The sequence below is a fragment of the Ranitomeya variabilis genome, chromosome 2 (assembly GCF_051348905.1).
Source record: "Ranitomeya variabilis isolate aRanVar5 chromosome 2, aRanVar5.hap1, whole genome shotgun sequence".
Taxonomy (NCBI): domain Eukaryota; kingdom Metazoa; phylum Chordata; class Amphibia; order Anura; family Dendrobatidae; genus Ranitomeya; species Ranitomeya variabilis.
Window position 1 is genome coordinate 570,959,111 of NC_135233.1, and position 14,935 is coordinate 570,974,045.

The 14,935-nt window shown below is 41.5% G+C and overlaps 1 protein-coding gene across 8 annotated transcripts in view; it reads left to right on the forward strand.

Annotated features, from left to right (window-relative positions):
* The window catches only part of FTO (FTO alpha-ketoglutarate dependent dioxygenase), a 507,540-nt gene that overhangs the window by 39,249 nt on the left and 453,356 nt on the right, over nt 1-14,935 (forward strand). For all 8 annotated transcript variants that reach the window (XM_077288247.1, XM_077288253.1, XM_077288250.1 and 5 more), the window contains exons 4-6: nt 1,403-1,537; nt 10,742-10,821; nt 12,889-13,032. In XM_077288247.1, the coding sequence (XP_077144362.1) occupies nt 1,403-1,537; nt 10,742-10,821; nt 12,889-13,032 (359 nt within the window). The remainder of the gene's footprint in view (nt 1-1,402; nt 1,538-10,741; nt 10,822-12,888; nt 13,033-14,935) is intronic.

Sequence of the window (14,935 nt, forward strand, 5' to 3'; positions counted from 1 at the left end):
CCAGCTCCTAAAATATATAATTAATTGGGTACAGTAGTACAATGCAGTTCAACATTTCCTCACTACTGAGCATGTGCATAAAGTGCAGCACAGACTCCTCTCAACTATAAGCCCAGATCCTTAGATCAGGAACAGAACAGACAATTATAGGACATTTCATAAATTTTCCAAATTCTTATGAAAAAATATTCAGCACATCCTGTGTTGTACTACTGTACCCAATTTATTATGTGTGCAACCTGTAAAGCGCTGCGGAATATGTTAGCGCTATATAAAAATAAAGATTATTATTATTATATATTTTAGGAGTCGGTCCATTTTATACCGACTCACACTCCACCAAGATGGACACCGACTCAGACTCCACAGCCCTGCCTGGATGCAATCATACAGTCAATGTCTGATACATGCCTCCTATGGGTCAACACTTATCGGCTGTCAGGTTTCCTTTTTATAAGGACTGTTTGCAAATCTGCTTCTGAAAACCCCAGCAATCAGACCCATCTCTAGGAGGAGCTTAGCGATCAAACCCATCACTGGAAGGAGCTTAGCGATCAGACCCATCGCTATGAGGAGCTTAGCAATCAGACCCATCACTAGAAGGAGCTTAGCGGTCGGACCCATCACTAGGAGGAGCTTAGCGATCTGACACATCATTAGGAGGAGCTTAGTATTCAAACCCATCACTGGGAGAAGCTTAGCGTTTAGACCCATCACTAGGAGGAGCTTAGCGATCAGACCCATCACTGGGAGGAGCTTAGCGATCAGACCCATCACTAGGAGGAGTTAAGTGATCAGATCCATCACTAGTAGGAGCTTAGTGATCATGCCCTTTTCTAGGAGGAGCTTAGCGATCAGATCCATCACTAGGAGGATCTTAGCGATCCGACCCATCATTAAGAGGATCTTAGCGATCTGACCCATCACTGGGAGGAGCTTAGCGATCAGACCCATCACTAGGAGGAGTTAAGTGATCAGATCCATCACTAGGAGGAGCTTAGTGATCATGCCCTTTTCTAGGAGGAGCTTAGCGATCAGATCCATCACTAGGAGGAGCTTAGCGATCAGATCCATCACTAGGAGGAGCTTAGCGATCAGACCTATCACTAGGAGGAGCTTAGCAATCAGACCCATCACTAGGAGGAGTTTAGCGATCAGACCCATCACTAGGAGGAGCTTAGCGATCAGACTCATCACTAGGAGGAGCTTAGTGATCATGCCCTTTTCTAGGAGGAGCTTAGCGATCAGATCCATCACTAGGAGGAGCTTAGTGATCAGACCCATCACTAGGAAGAGCTTAGCGATCAGATCCATCACTAGGAGGAGCTTTACTGTATTATTTTTTATGTGTTATGGCCACTTGCAAATGACTATTTATTTTACTCTTTATCTTTTGTTACAGATAGCGCTACCGAAAATTGGGAAGAAGAAGTTAAGAATATGTCAAAGTGGCACGTGGGCCTCAAGATAGCGTGGGACATTGAGACCCCCGGTCTCGCCTTACCGTTAAACCCAGGAGATTCCTATTTTATGCTCGGTAATTAAACCCTGTAGCGTATTAGCATTTGTTATTGTTATTTTGCATGCCGGATTGTTTCAATATCCTCGTACTATAGTAAGATTTATCCGGGTCACTTTTACGGTGACAAAAACTTACAAGCTCCCACTACTGAAGGTCGGAGAATCGGTAAACGGAGGGAACAAACTCTGCTGACACCTGTACGTTTCCCTTCATTAAAGTCACGTTTTTGCCCCCCTATTTTCCGCCAGCTTTTAATATCAAATTTTATTTCCATCTGTGATCCTTAAAGGCAAGACACGATATATAGATTACATGGCAGATGCCCTACAAAGCTACAGTACGTTATATCTCCTGGCCAATAACTTTTCATATTTTATAGTTCTCCGTGTCTTGTGGAATAGAGCTAGCCTGAAATAAATACCGTATTGATCGTCCTCTGTTTACCATGAATTTCAGAATGGGGAATATCCCCCTGGTAGGTATGAACCTTTTATAGGCACCAGCGCTGCCTTTTCTCTTACTTTTCTTTTATTCATGTTTATTTTGATTTATAAAACTCTCTAATAACCTCCTGATCTATTCCGGGGAAAGGCAAGGGGCTCGTAAACCCACCCTCCTCTTATAAATTGCTTCCCGGCATTGATATTCAATAGGTAGTCTCCGGCATTAGCTCGCTGATGTGAACGCGGGGCTCGTAATGCGAGCGCTCAGTGATGTGGTCGGCTTATCCTCTGTGATGCACTGGGGCTTTTCACTTAGATGACGTTACAGGGGCCAATATATTATTGAATTTGTGCCATTTTTGTTAGTGATTTTCTATATCTTTTTTTATGTTTTTCTACCAAATTTATTATCTGTTTTGTTCTTTTTTTAAGCTTTATTTTTTGTAGTTTTTTGTTAGCGCAATTGAAGACTAACGTGCGACATTTTAATAGATCGTGAAACTTTTATCTTTAAAACTTCTTCCCGACATATTACGTACAGTTCTGTCATTTTTTTGGGTCCCCTGCAAGCCCGCTTCTTTATCGGCAAATGAGGGCTGAATTATTCAACCATCATCTCCCTCGAACAGCAGTTGGCTGCTCCACCAACCTACCTGTGAAATGTCGCTGTCAATCTCTGATAGCGGAATTTAACACATGCCGGCAGGAACCGCATCATTCCACCCGCCCATCAACATGCCCGTGATGTGATCGAAAGGTGCTGATGGGTTGCCATGACAGTCAGGGGTCTGCTCAAGACCCCTGTGCCTGTCATTGTTACTCCTGTGAAAGCCAGCGTTTATAGGAGATCGTGATTTTCACTATACATAGCAGTACGGGTGCCCTGCTGTGTATAGCTGAAGCGATCAGATGATCGCAGCGTCAAGTCCCCTAAGGGGACTATTAAATACAGTAAAAAGTAAAACAAAAATAATTTAAAAAATGCAGACTTTCAAATCCCCCTTTTGCCCCATTAAAAAAAAAAAAAAATAAAAAAAATAAAAAAATAAAAATACACACATTTGATATCTCTGCGTTCATAAAAGTCCGATCTGTCAAAATACAAAATAAATTAATCCGATCGGTAAATGGTGTAACGAGAAAGGGGATCGAAACGCCAGAATTAAATTTTTTAGCCTGGTGCAACATTGCAATGTAAGGCAATAAAAACATTATATGTACCCCAAAATGGTATTAGTAAAAACGTCAGCTCAGGGCACAAAAAATAAGCCCTCACCCAGCCCCAGATCCAGGCATTTGAAAGCATTACGGGTCTCAGAAAATGGTGACAGAAGCAAATTTTTTATTTATTTATTTATTTTTTTACAATTTTCCGAATTTGTTTTCACTTCTTAAAGAAAAAATACCATACATGTTTGGTATCTGCGTACTCGTACTGACCTGGAGAATCATATTTCCAGGTCAGTTTTACCATACAGAAAACCTGGTAAATTAAAAAAAAAATTGTGGAGTTGTACTTTTTTTGCAATTTTAACACTTTTTGAATTTTTTTTTACTGCTATCACATGATAAAACGAATGATGTCATTTAAAAATACAACTCATTTTGCAAAATACAAGCCCTCATATAGATATGTGGAGGGAAAAATAAAAAAAGGTATGGTTCTTGGAAGAAGGGGAGTAGAAAATTAAAAAAGTGAAAATTTCCCTGTCGTGAAGGGGATAAAAAGGCACAAAAATCGAGCAAAAGAGCCCAATTTAAATTGGCAAAAAATTCGACAAACCTTGTGCACCATTTTGTTAATTTTGGCCGAAAATCTGCCAGAACAAAAAGAAAGACAAAAAAATTACGTAAAAATCAAATAAAATATTGAATCGGGGTCACAATGTTTTATCCTGTAAAATAAACTACCGTATTTTTCGGACTATAGGACGCACCGGACTATAAGGCGCACCCAGGTTTTAGAGGTGGAAAATAGGGAAAAAAATATTTGAAGCAAAAAAAATGTGGTAAAATATTTAATAACATAAATAACATACTATTATATGTGGTGTTATTATATATAATAGTATGTTATTATGTTGGAAGCTGCGGGACCAGTGTGGTGTCTGTGAAGTACGATATGAAGACGCTGGAGGGTGAGTATAAGGGCTCATTTCCACATGCGAGGCACACGTCCGTATCTCGCATGTGGAAACCAAGCTCTGGCGCCGGCACTTTGGAGCGGAGCTGTGCAGCTCCATGTGTTCCTATGCGGCCGCACGCTCCGCTCTGGAGTGCCGGCTCCACAGCTTGGTTTCCACATGCGAGATACGGACGTGTGCCTCGCATGTGGAAATGAGCCCTAAGAATGGGGGCACAGGGCTTATAGTGAAAGCACCACTCCAGCACTGCAAAATAACACTGGAGTGCTGCTTTAAAATCCCATGGGAGAACTATAACTCCCAGCATGTCCTGCAGATCCTATGACATGCTGGGAGTTATAGTTCACCAAAGGAGTGGCAGAGTGCTTTATTGTGTTTTGTAAAGACTGACCTCTTAATTGTGGCAGCCAGCCACACTGTGGTGAGGTAAAAGCTGGAGCATCCCATGGCTGCACACACACAGAGCCCTCCCTGTTGTTGTTGGCAGGTATGCAGCGATCTCCTGGCCCCTGCTGCTGCTGCCTCTTCTTCCCCCGGACACACAGATTCTCCCCAGAATCAGTGCTGGGGAAACTGTGTGTAGCTGCTTAAGTGCAGTATTCATTTGCTGCTCACCGCTCAGCTGATCGGTGGGCGGGAGCCACTAATGAATATTCACTGCACTTAATCAGCGGGGCCATGCGGTTTCCACAGCAGCTGATTCCGGGCAGCGCGGACATCCTGAAGTGGGATAACAGTGCGATCCCACTCACTGCTGCCCCCCTCCCCACATGCTATATCCGTACTATAAGACGCACCCACACTTTCCTCCCAAATTTGGAGGAAAAAAAGTGCGTCTTATAGTCGGAAAAATACGGTACATCTTTTCCCATCATTAAAATAAATGATCGTTAAAATGTGATAGTCCTCGTGCCTATAGGATCATCGCTAAGTAGGTTTCTCCGTCTTTTCTTTGCAAACTTAAAAGATAAAAAATATTAAAAAGTAATTGTTCCCCAGGTTTTGCAATTCCCTTTGTCTTTGTCTTTTCTTCCCAACATGCCTCCCTTTATCTTGCCTCTCTTTGTTTTCTTTGCCTTCAAGTATAATTTATTTATTAATTTATTTTTGTGCCTTTTTTTATTTTGAAAAATAAACAGAAAAACAAGAAATGTAAAAACATAATCGTTTCATTCTAAAAGCCTCATTTAAATAATTTTTTTCAAATTCTCTTTAATGAAGGGAAATATCTCAGATTGAAAGAAGTTGTGCATTGGAAATTCTTTGATAACTTTATTTCCATTTTCTAGTGAACGGGCTATTTTTTTATGTTGACATAATAAGTTGTTCTTTTATTATTTATCAGGCTTAGGCTGCGTTAAGATTCTGCCCCTGGACATTGACATTAATGACAGTTTCTGCAGAAATAGATCAAGCTCATATTCAGGATCGCACTTTTAGAAATGTTTGTTTCTTTTCTCTGTACAAGGAAGGGATGCCTGTAAATTGACGTTTTACTCATATCCGCTGACCGCTTGCCACCAGTGGTCAGATTTTGCTCTTATTTTATTCCCGCTTCTCACTTTAGTATGCCATTTTTATTTTTTTTAAATCCGCCATACAGTTCTAGAGACATGGACCTTTTTACTTAGTGCTAATCTCTACATTTTTTACCGAGGGGTCGTGGCTCACAGGGTAATAATGCAGAGGATTGTATGTAGTTACTTGGATAAGAATAAATAACCCGAGCCAGCATGGGTTTGTAGGAAACAAGTCATGCCAGACTAATCTAGTTTCCTTCTATGATGGAATCACTGACTGGGTGGAATAGGGAAATGTGGTAAATATATTATATCATATATAGCTTTTGATAAAGTATCTCATACTATCCTTATTGAAAAAATGACCAAATAAGGGATTGACAAGGCTACTGTTAGGTGGATTTATAACTGGCTCAGTGATCGTACTCAGAGTGGTAATAAATGGTTGCACATTCACTTGGAAGAGGGTTTCAAGTAGGGTACCACAAGGCTCTTTCCTGGCCCCAGTGTTGTTCAACATTTTTATAAATGATCTAGATAAGGGAACTGAAGATAGACTAAGCAAATTTGCATACAATGCAAAGCTAGGAGGGATGGCTAACACTAGAAAAGATAGAGAAAGGATTCAGAAAGAACTAGATAAGCTTGAATAATGGACAGTGACTAATAGAATGGTATTTAACGGAGAAATGCAAGATTCGACATCTGGGCAACAAAAATGAAAATTGCATCTACAGAATTGGAGGAATAGAACTAAGCAACAGCATGCTTGAAAAAGACTTGGGCATACTAATAGATCACAGACTGCACATGAGTCAACAATGAGATGCAGCAGCAAAAAAGGCAAACACAGTACGAGGATATTAAGAGAAGCATAGAGTCTAGGTCACATAAAGTAATTATCCCCCTCTATTCCTCCTTGGTCAGGCCACATCTGGAATACAGTGTCCAGTTCTGGGAACATTTTAAAAAATACATTGAAAAACTGGAGCAATTTTAGAGAAGGTCGACCAGAGTGGGCTGCAATCTACGTCTTACAAGAAATTGTTAAAGGATCTGGGAATGTTTAGCTTGCAAAAAAGAAGGCTAAGAGAAGACCTAATAGCAGTCTACAAATATCTCAAGGCCTGTCACACTATAGAGGGATCATCATTATTCTCATTTGCACATGGAAACACGATGGAATGGAATGAAACTGAAAGGGAGAAGATACAGATTAGATAATAGAAAAAACTTCTGACAGTGACGGTGATCAATGAGTGGAACAGGCGGCCACGAGAGATGTTGAGTTCTCCTTCAATGGAAGTCTTCAAACAGAGGCTGGAGAGACATCTGTCTGAGATGGTTTAGTGAATCTTGCATTGAGCATGGGGTTGGACATGGTGACCCTTGAGGTCCCTTCCAACTCTAACATTCTATGACAGGATCCTGTGAGCCACACCCCTTTGTGAAAAATTATAAAAGAAAAAGCAGAATACTAGGGGAAGAGCAAAACTGTGCACTTTTGACCCGATAACCCATTAAGTGGTTGCCCATTACCATATATATTTGACATATCCTAATGCATTTTTTTGTCATTCACTTGAATGGGAAATAAACTGAAGCAAATAAACTCGGCAGAGGCCTGTAAGTAGGGAAATGAACTGCAGTGTTCTGCTTCATACATGTTTTACATCACGCTGCTGCCGGAGCAGATATCAGCTTATCAATGAGAGTGCAATCCTTATAAGAAAAAAGATGAGGGCACTCACCCTTCTTCAGTAAAGTGACTTCTTTATTAGCAACAACAAATCCAGGTAAAAATCATGGCCGGGGGAGAGGGAGCCTGCTCACACGAGCTTCGGCTCCCTCTCCCCCGGCCATGATTTTTACCTGGATTTGTTGTTGCTAATAAAGAAGTCACTTTACTGAAGACCGGTGAGTGCCCTCATCTTTTTTCTTATAAGGATTGCATGGATTGAAGTCTGTTGTTCTATGAGGAGCACCTGAGGTCTTAAGTGCACGGCGCAGCGAGGATTTACATCTGCTATTCCCGTTAAAGGGTTTGTCTTCACAGTTGAATACAGGGTCGGTGCCGCTCAGTTTTTTCTTTTTTTCTTTTTTTGTGGTTATCAATGAGAGTGTTGGGTGTCAGACTCTCACCAATCTCATTGATGTTCTACCCTGTGGATGGGTCATCAGTATGTAAGTCCTAAATAACCATTTTGAACATTTATAGCATATTTCCATGATATACCATATCTATATACTAGATGCACCTATTTTGTGCACACTTGCTTGGCAATTTTCAGAATTTCCTTTAATGTGAACAGAGCGCGCTGAGCATGCACAATCACCTCTCCATTGCCGGTGGCACACAATATGTCTCTCTTCCACATGTAGAACCTACATTGACCTCTTAAAAAGAAGAAAATTAGCTGTTGTTTATATCATTAGAAACAAAATTAGTAAAATTGCAATTTTCACAATGGCCACTAGGGTTTTTTTTTTTCTTCTTTTTAGGAAGAGTTTTCAGCAGACTCATTATCAGCAGAGGCAGGATTACAATGACTGATAATCACAATAGGTGATGTCACACCTGACCCTGCACGTTCAAAATACAAAAGTTAGGGTCTGAGTCAGTTCTTTGCATCTAATGTACGTGTGGTGTTTAAGTCTAAGTCGTGTTTTTTTTTTTTTGTTTGTTTTTTAAACTAAAAAAGCTCCAAAAATTTGAAAATCTCTTTAAAAAATATTTTTCACAATGAAGGTTTCTGTGTGTCAGAGCCACGATATTTTCTTCTTCTTACATTTACTTAGTCTGTCCTTATTAATTTCTCATGCACCTCCTTTATAGGGTTTTGCAGGATTCCTTCAGCCATTAATGTGATATTAAATTTACAGGGAGGGGAGCTATGAAATTTTAGGGCTGTCAATTATAAAATAATGATATAATTTCCCGACTTATATGACAGCATTAACTCTTTGATTTATATAAGCGGCTATGGAATATGTCCCGATTGGGTGCTGATCTGTTTTTCTGTTTGATTGACAGGCAAGTTGCCAGGGAAACACGTTTCATCTAGCACTCTGCGTTTGAACGAACTCGCAAACATTTGGCCCCCGGCCACTCATTTTAAGACGGCTTCTCCTATTTTGTCCCTGTGTCAAAAGTCACTTTGCAGGAATAAATAACGCCCTGCAGCCATTCTCAGAAAGCCTTGTATATGCAGGGAGATAGATTGGTTCTCGCCAGCAAATAAAGTAAAGATAAATTGGCGGCACGGTTTCACCTCTTTACCCTCACTTGGCCCTTGGACTGATTTCAGTCACTAAAGAGAGTGCTGAAGGGAACGTGTATACAGCATTTCCAAAGCTATAATTCTGTGCTGGGAGGTTGTTCGTCTTTGAATAGTTACAGAAGCTGATGGCAATAATAAAATAATACGCTAAGGTGACCTAAGACACCTTCAACACCGTGCAGCGTCACATCGACAGGCCAAAGTGACAGTTTTCTTACTCACTCTTTTGTAGCCTGATAAGGACAATCTGTACTTGTCTACTGTTCTGAAAAAAGGAAGGGAACATAAGCCACACATCGGATGTCGAAGAGGGAAGACTCAAGATGAGAACCAAATGATGAATCAATGGAAACCAAGGTCATGAACATAGTCAACCAAATAACGGATCAATGGAAGCCCAAGTCATGAACATAGTCAACCAAATGAAGGATCAATGGAAACCAAAGTCATAAACAATGTCAACTAAATGGCTGATCAATGGAAACCAAAGTCATAAACAATGTCAACTAAATGGCTGATCAATGGAAACCAAGGTCATGAACATAGTCAACCAAATGACGGATCAATGGAAACCAAAGTCATGAACATGGTCAACCAAATGACGAATCAATGGAAACCAAAGTCATGAACATAGTCAACCAAATGACTGATCAATGGAAACCAAAATAATTAAAATTTCCCTGAAAATCTAGGTAAAAGAAATCTATATTATGGGTGCATCCAATTTGGCAACTCATAATGGGACCCAATAGAGGATATGGCCCCACATGCCTGTATGCACTCCTGACAACATCCTGGTGAGATGGTGGAGGATGTCCTGGAGGATCTGGGCATCAGTGGACAGTCTTTGGTGCCACTTTGCATTTTCTGATGCATAATGTCCCCTGAGGATCTGAATTGGATTCAGGTCTGGAGATCGTGAGGACTAGCCAATGGCAGTGGCATATTTACAGTGGATTCAGAGGTTGCGGTCATACCCAGACCCTGGAGCTCAGAAGCCCCTAAGGTCCCTTGCTTTGGCCCATATGAAAAGAATGCTATTGAAGATGGTGAGATTTAGGGGCCATTTTATAGATTTTGCATTGGGCCCAACAAGCTTCAAGTTACGCCACTTGTCAATGGCATCATTTCTTTTGTCATGTAGGACTTGCCTACTTATCTTGGCATCGACCTGCACCAGGAGAAACTCTGAGAACATCGTAAGGTCTGGCAATGGCTCTGAGGATTTGTAAGTCAACATTTTGCTGGGACTAATTTGTGACAGCAAAGGATCGACCTGGGCAAAACCCCAATGGTAGTTTTGGGGGCATTCCTTCTGGGGCTTAATTAATTCTTTACTATATATCAAATATTTTCATCAGAACGGATGTTTGGAGCAGGGTGAGGTACTGAATCAGCACCATACCCTGCAGATGTTGGGTGTATATACGAATAACCTTTGAAATGCCACCATCGAAAATTGCAACTAAAATGAAGTTACTTGTCGGAAAAACTAAATGTCACAGTGCGCAATATAAACAATGGGGGAATCAGTGTAACTTTTTGGGCTGAAAAAAACAAAAATGAATTGCAGTGCTATATGTACTTCAAAGTAGTGCAATGGAAAAATGCAACATGTTTTACAAAAGTCCAAAGCAAGTCATGACTGTCTGAATACATTGCCGTTAAAGCGAGAAAAAAAATGTTAAATCTTATGTGTCAGTGCTGCCACTTCATGTTGTGTCGTGTCACACATCATGGCTGTTGCATAACCATGAGTTTACGCTTTGATTTGTAACTAGATGTCTATGATTGATTTCCATGTTCTGCTTTCCTATTGATCCTTCTATAGATAACCTCAACACAACTCATCAACACTGTGTACTTGCTGGCTCCGAGCCGCGGTTCAGCTCCACGCACAGAGTAGCTGAGGTATGCTATTTGCATTATACTGTTCTGTGTGATAGACCTTAAAAGGATTTTCGGAGATAATGTTTTCTTTAAAGGGATCCTGTCAGGTCAGCCAAGCCTCACAAACTGCCATCAGTACAGTTTAGATATTTAATCCTGCATCCCAAGAATGCTCCTGGTTTATTGCCCTATTCCTGCAAATCACCTTGGGTAGTGTGAGCAAGGGCCATCTAGTCACTCAGAAGAATCTGGCACAATAATCTTTAATGTACCCCAGAGTGTGATTGAAATCCTCTTCAATTGCCAAATCATTTCAGTAGTGCTTACTCCCTGAACATGAGAACACTTCCTTCCACAACATGTGCAAGACTTCTTTCCTGTCTGATCATGCTCAAGACATCCTTACTCCCCTGAGCATGCTCAAGACTTCTTTCCTCTCTGAGCATGCTCAAGACTGCCTTACTCCCCTGAGCATGCTCAAGACTTCCTTCCCTTCTGAGCATGCTCAAGACTTCTTTCCTCTCTCAGCATGCTCAAGACTGCCTTACTCCCCTGAGCATGTGCAAGGCTTCCTTTCTCCCTGAGCATGCACAAGGCTTCCTTACTCCCTGATTGTGCTCAAGACTTCCGTACTCCCTGAGTATGCGTAAGACTTTCTTATTTCCTGAGCATACGCAAGGCTTCCATATTCCCTGAGCATGCTCAAGGCTTGTTTACTCACTGAGCATGCTCAAGGCTTGCTTACTCCCTGAGCATGCTCAATGATTTCTTGCTCCCTGAGTATGGGCAAGGCTTCCTTGCTCCCTGAGCATGCGCAAGGCTTCCTTGTTACCTGAGCATGCGCAAGGCTTCCTTACTCCCTGAGCATGCACAAGACTTCCTTACTGCCTGATTGTGCTCAAGACTTCCTTACTCCCTGAGCATGTGCAAGGCTTCCTTACTCCCTGAGCATGCGCAAGGCTTCCTTACTCCCTGAGCATGCGCAAGGCTTCCTTATTCCCTGAACATGCGCAAGACTTCTTCCCTATGCATGCGCAATGAAGCCGGGTATACTGCGCACTGGCTCAATTGGCGCATTGCGCATGCTAAGGGAGGAAAGACATCTTGCACATGCTTGGGGAGGAAGAATGTCTGGCACATGTGCACTTCTCAAGTGACTTTAGAAGTGTAAGTGAAAAGGATGTTAATCACGCCCTTGGGTGCAGTGAATGTAAATCATGCTCTTGCTGAATAGTCGCCCTCATACTCCCCCGTCAAGTCAAGGTAATTTGTATATGCAAAGGACGACAGTAAAAGTTGATGTGTGCCCCGATAGCTATTGTCTGGTCTATCCGGGGCATTACTGGGATGTAGGATTAATTATCTGAATGGTAGCAGGGACCTTGAGGTTTGGAGGACCTTAGAGAGTACATAACAATATGGCTGCTAGCAATAACACATCCTCAATTTATATGTACAGTGTATGAAATTGATATCACATGCTTGCTCAGAAGAGCAGAGTGTTTACATGTTTGGGAGCGAGAATGGGGAAAGGGCTAGATTAGGTAATAGCCCAATCCAGAATCCATGTAGTCATACCGGTTAAGGTGTAGACTTGTGTGATGGCCTGAGAAATGCCCGTGCACACCAGGCTAGGAATGGAGGTATAGTGGGGGCCATATTGAATGTCTCACAAGGGATTTACAAACATGGGCCTGTATTATCTTCCATCATGTCTTTATGCCGCCCCAGAAGAGCAGTTTTCAGTAGATTTTCTTTCTTTTGAAGAAGCCACTGGTACAACATATATCCTTAGTCATGTAGTAAAGATCACGGGTCAGATATTGACTTGTTTACTTCCAGTAAGTGGCAGTAGAGAGGCAGCGTTCTTTCCTCTCAAGCAGAGCTAATTTGCATACTTCCTTCCCAGGGAGCATTGCCAGACCTGTAAATCTCCCTATGTCAGTTGTCCGTTTCCACAAGGAGTAACAGTACACCTAGTATACAGGTATACAGGTACCTAGATACAGACAACCACTTATATAGGACCTTGGCTTTGCTTCAGAAATCAATACTAATTTTGTTCTTTTGCTGGTCAATATATTTCAGTGCTCCACCGGTACTTTTAGTTATATACAGACAAGGTGTAAAAGGGCTCTGGAGAACCTGTATGTAGCCCCTGAATGCGGAGAGACAAAGCTGTGGTCTCTAAAGGTGGACGTTTTACAACAAACCGAAGAGATCCACAATGAGGTAAGTGTTATACAGGGGCACGACTGTAACAGGTGCTCTTTTTGCAATTGCCCAAACTGTCCCTTTGGTCCATGTTATAAAATAAACACTACTATTACAGGCCTATTATAGTTAGGTGCCTTGTTGGAGATTTTACATTGGATCTACACCTTCAAATTTCGACACTGGTGGCATGGTTAGGGTAAGGTTGGTATGGTGAAGGTATGTGGTATGGTTGGGGTGAGGTTGCTATGATGAAGGTATGTGGTATGGTTGGGGTAAAGTTGCTATGGTCAAGGCATGTGGTATGGTTGGGGTGTGGTTGGTATGGTCAAGGTATGTAGTATGGTTGGGGTGTGGTTGGTATGGTCAAGGTATGTAGTATGGTTGGGGTGAGGTTGGTATGGTCAAGGTATGTGGTATGGTCAAGTTATGTGGTATGGCTGGGTTAAGGTTGGTATGGTCAAGGTATGTGGTATGTTTGGAATAAGGTTGGTATGGTCAAGGTATATGGTATGGTTGTTACTTGTCACTTGGCATCAATCTGCAACAGCAGCAACCAGAAGTAGCTCTCATCGCTGCTGTTTAACCATTTAAATGTTGCTGTAATTCTGAATGGCCTGCTTGCCAGTGAACTTGTGCACAGGTTTTCATCAGCCCCCTCCCTAACCCCATCGTGATGCAATCATGGTAGCCAGTGGGCTAACATGGAAGCTGGGGGCACCGTGGCTTCCATTTTAGTCGTCCTATGAGGCTACAAATGAGAGCATTAAATAAACTATACACTGCAATAAAGAATATATACACCAAAAGATGGTAAAAGATCACAGGTTGGTGTCCCCTGTGGGGACTAAAAATGAAGTAAAAATAAAAATGTTAAAAAAAAAAAAGAAAAGAAAAAAAAAAGTATAAACAGTTTTAAATCACCACATTCTTGCCCATTCGAAACTAAAGAAATTAAATAATTTAAAATAAGAAACATATTATTTTACGTTTTTTCCGTAAAATGTATCAAAAAAGAAAAATATTTCAACTCTGCATTAAACAGCAAAAAAAAAGTAACAACCAAAATTGCCGTTGTATGGACCCCATGATGGTCCCAATGAAAAACTACACCTCATTTAAAAAAAAAAAACTGCTCCCCTGAGCTACAGTACAGACCAAAAGTTTGCACACACCTTCTCATTTAAAGATTTTTCTGTATTTTCATGACTATGAAACTATGAATTAACACATGTGGAATTATATACTTAACAAAAAAGTGTGAAACAACTGAAATTATGTCTTATATTCTAGGTTCTTCAAAGTAGCCACCTTTTGCTTTGATGACTGCTTTGCACACTCTTGGCATTCTCTTGATGAGCTTCAAGAGGTAGTCACCGGGAATGTTCTTCCAACAATCTTGAAGGAGTTCCCAGAGATGCTTAGCACTTGTTGGCCCTTTTGCCTTCACTCTGCGGTCCAGCTCACCCCAAACCATCTTGATTTGGGTTCAGGCCTGGTGACTCTGGAGGCCAGGTCATCTGGCGTAGCACCCCATCACTCTCCTTCTTGGTCAAATAGCCCTTACACAGCCTGGAGGTGTGTTTGGGGTCATTGTCCTGTTGAAAAATAAATGATGGTCCAACCAAACGCAAACCGGATGGAATAGCATGCCGCTGCAAGATGCTGTGGTAGCCATGCTGGTTCAGTATGCTTTCAATTTTGAATAAATCCCCAACAGTGTCACCAGCAAAGCACCCCCACACCATCACACCTCCTCCTCCATACTTCACGGTGGGAACCAGGCAAGTAGAGTCCATCCGTTCACCTTTTCTGCGTCGCACAAAGACACGGTGGTTGGAACCAAAGATCTCAAATTTGGACTCATCAGACCAAAGCACAGATTTCCACTGGTCTAATGTCCATTCCTTGTGTTCTTTAG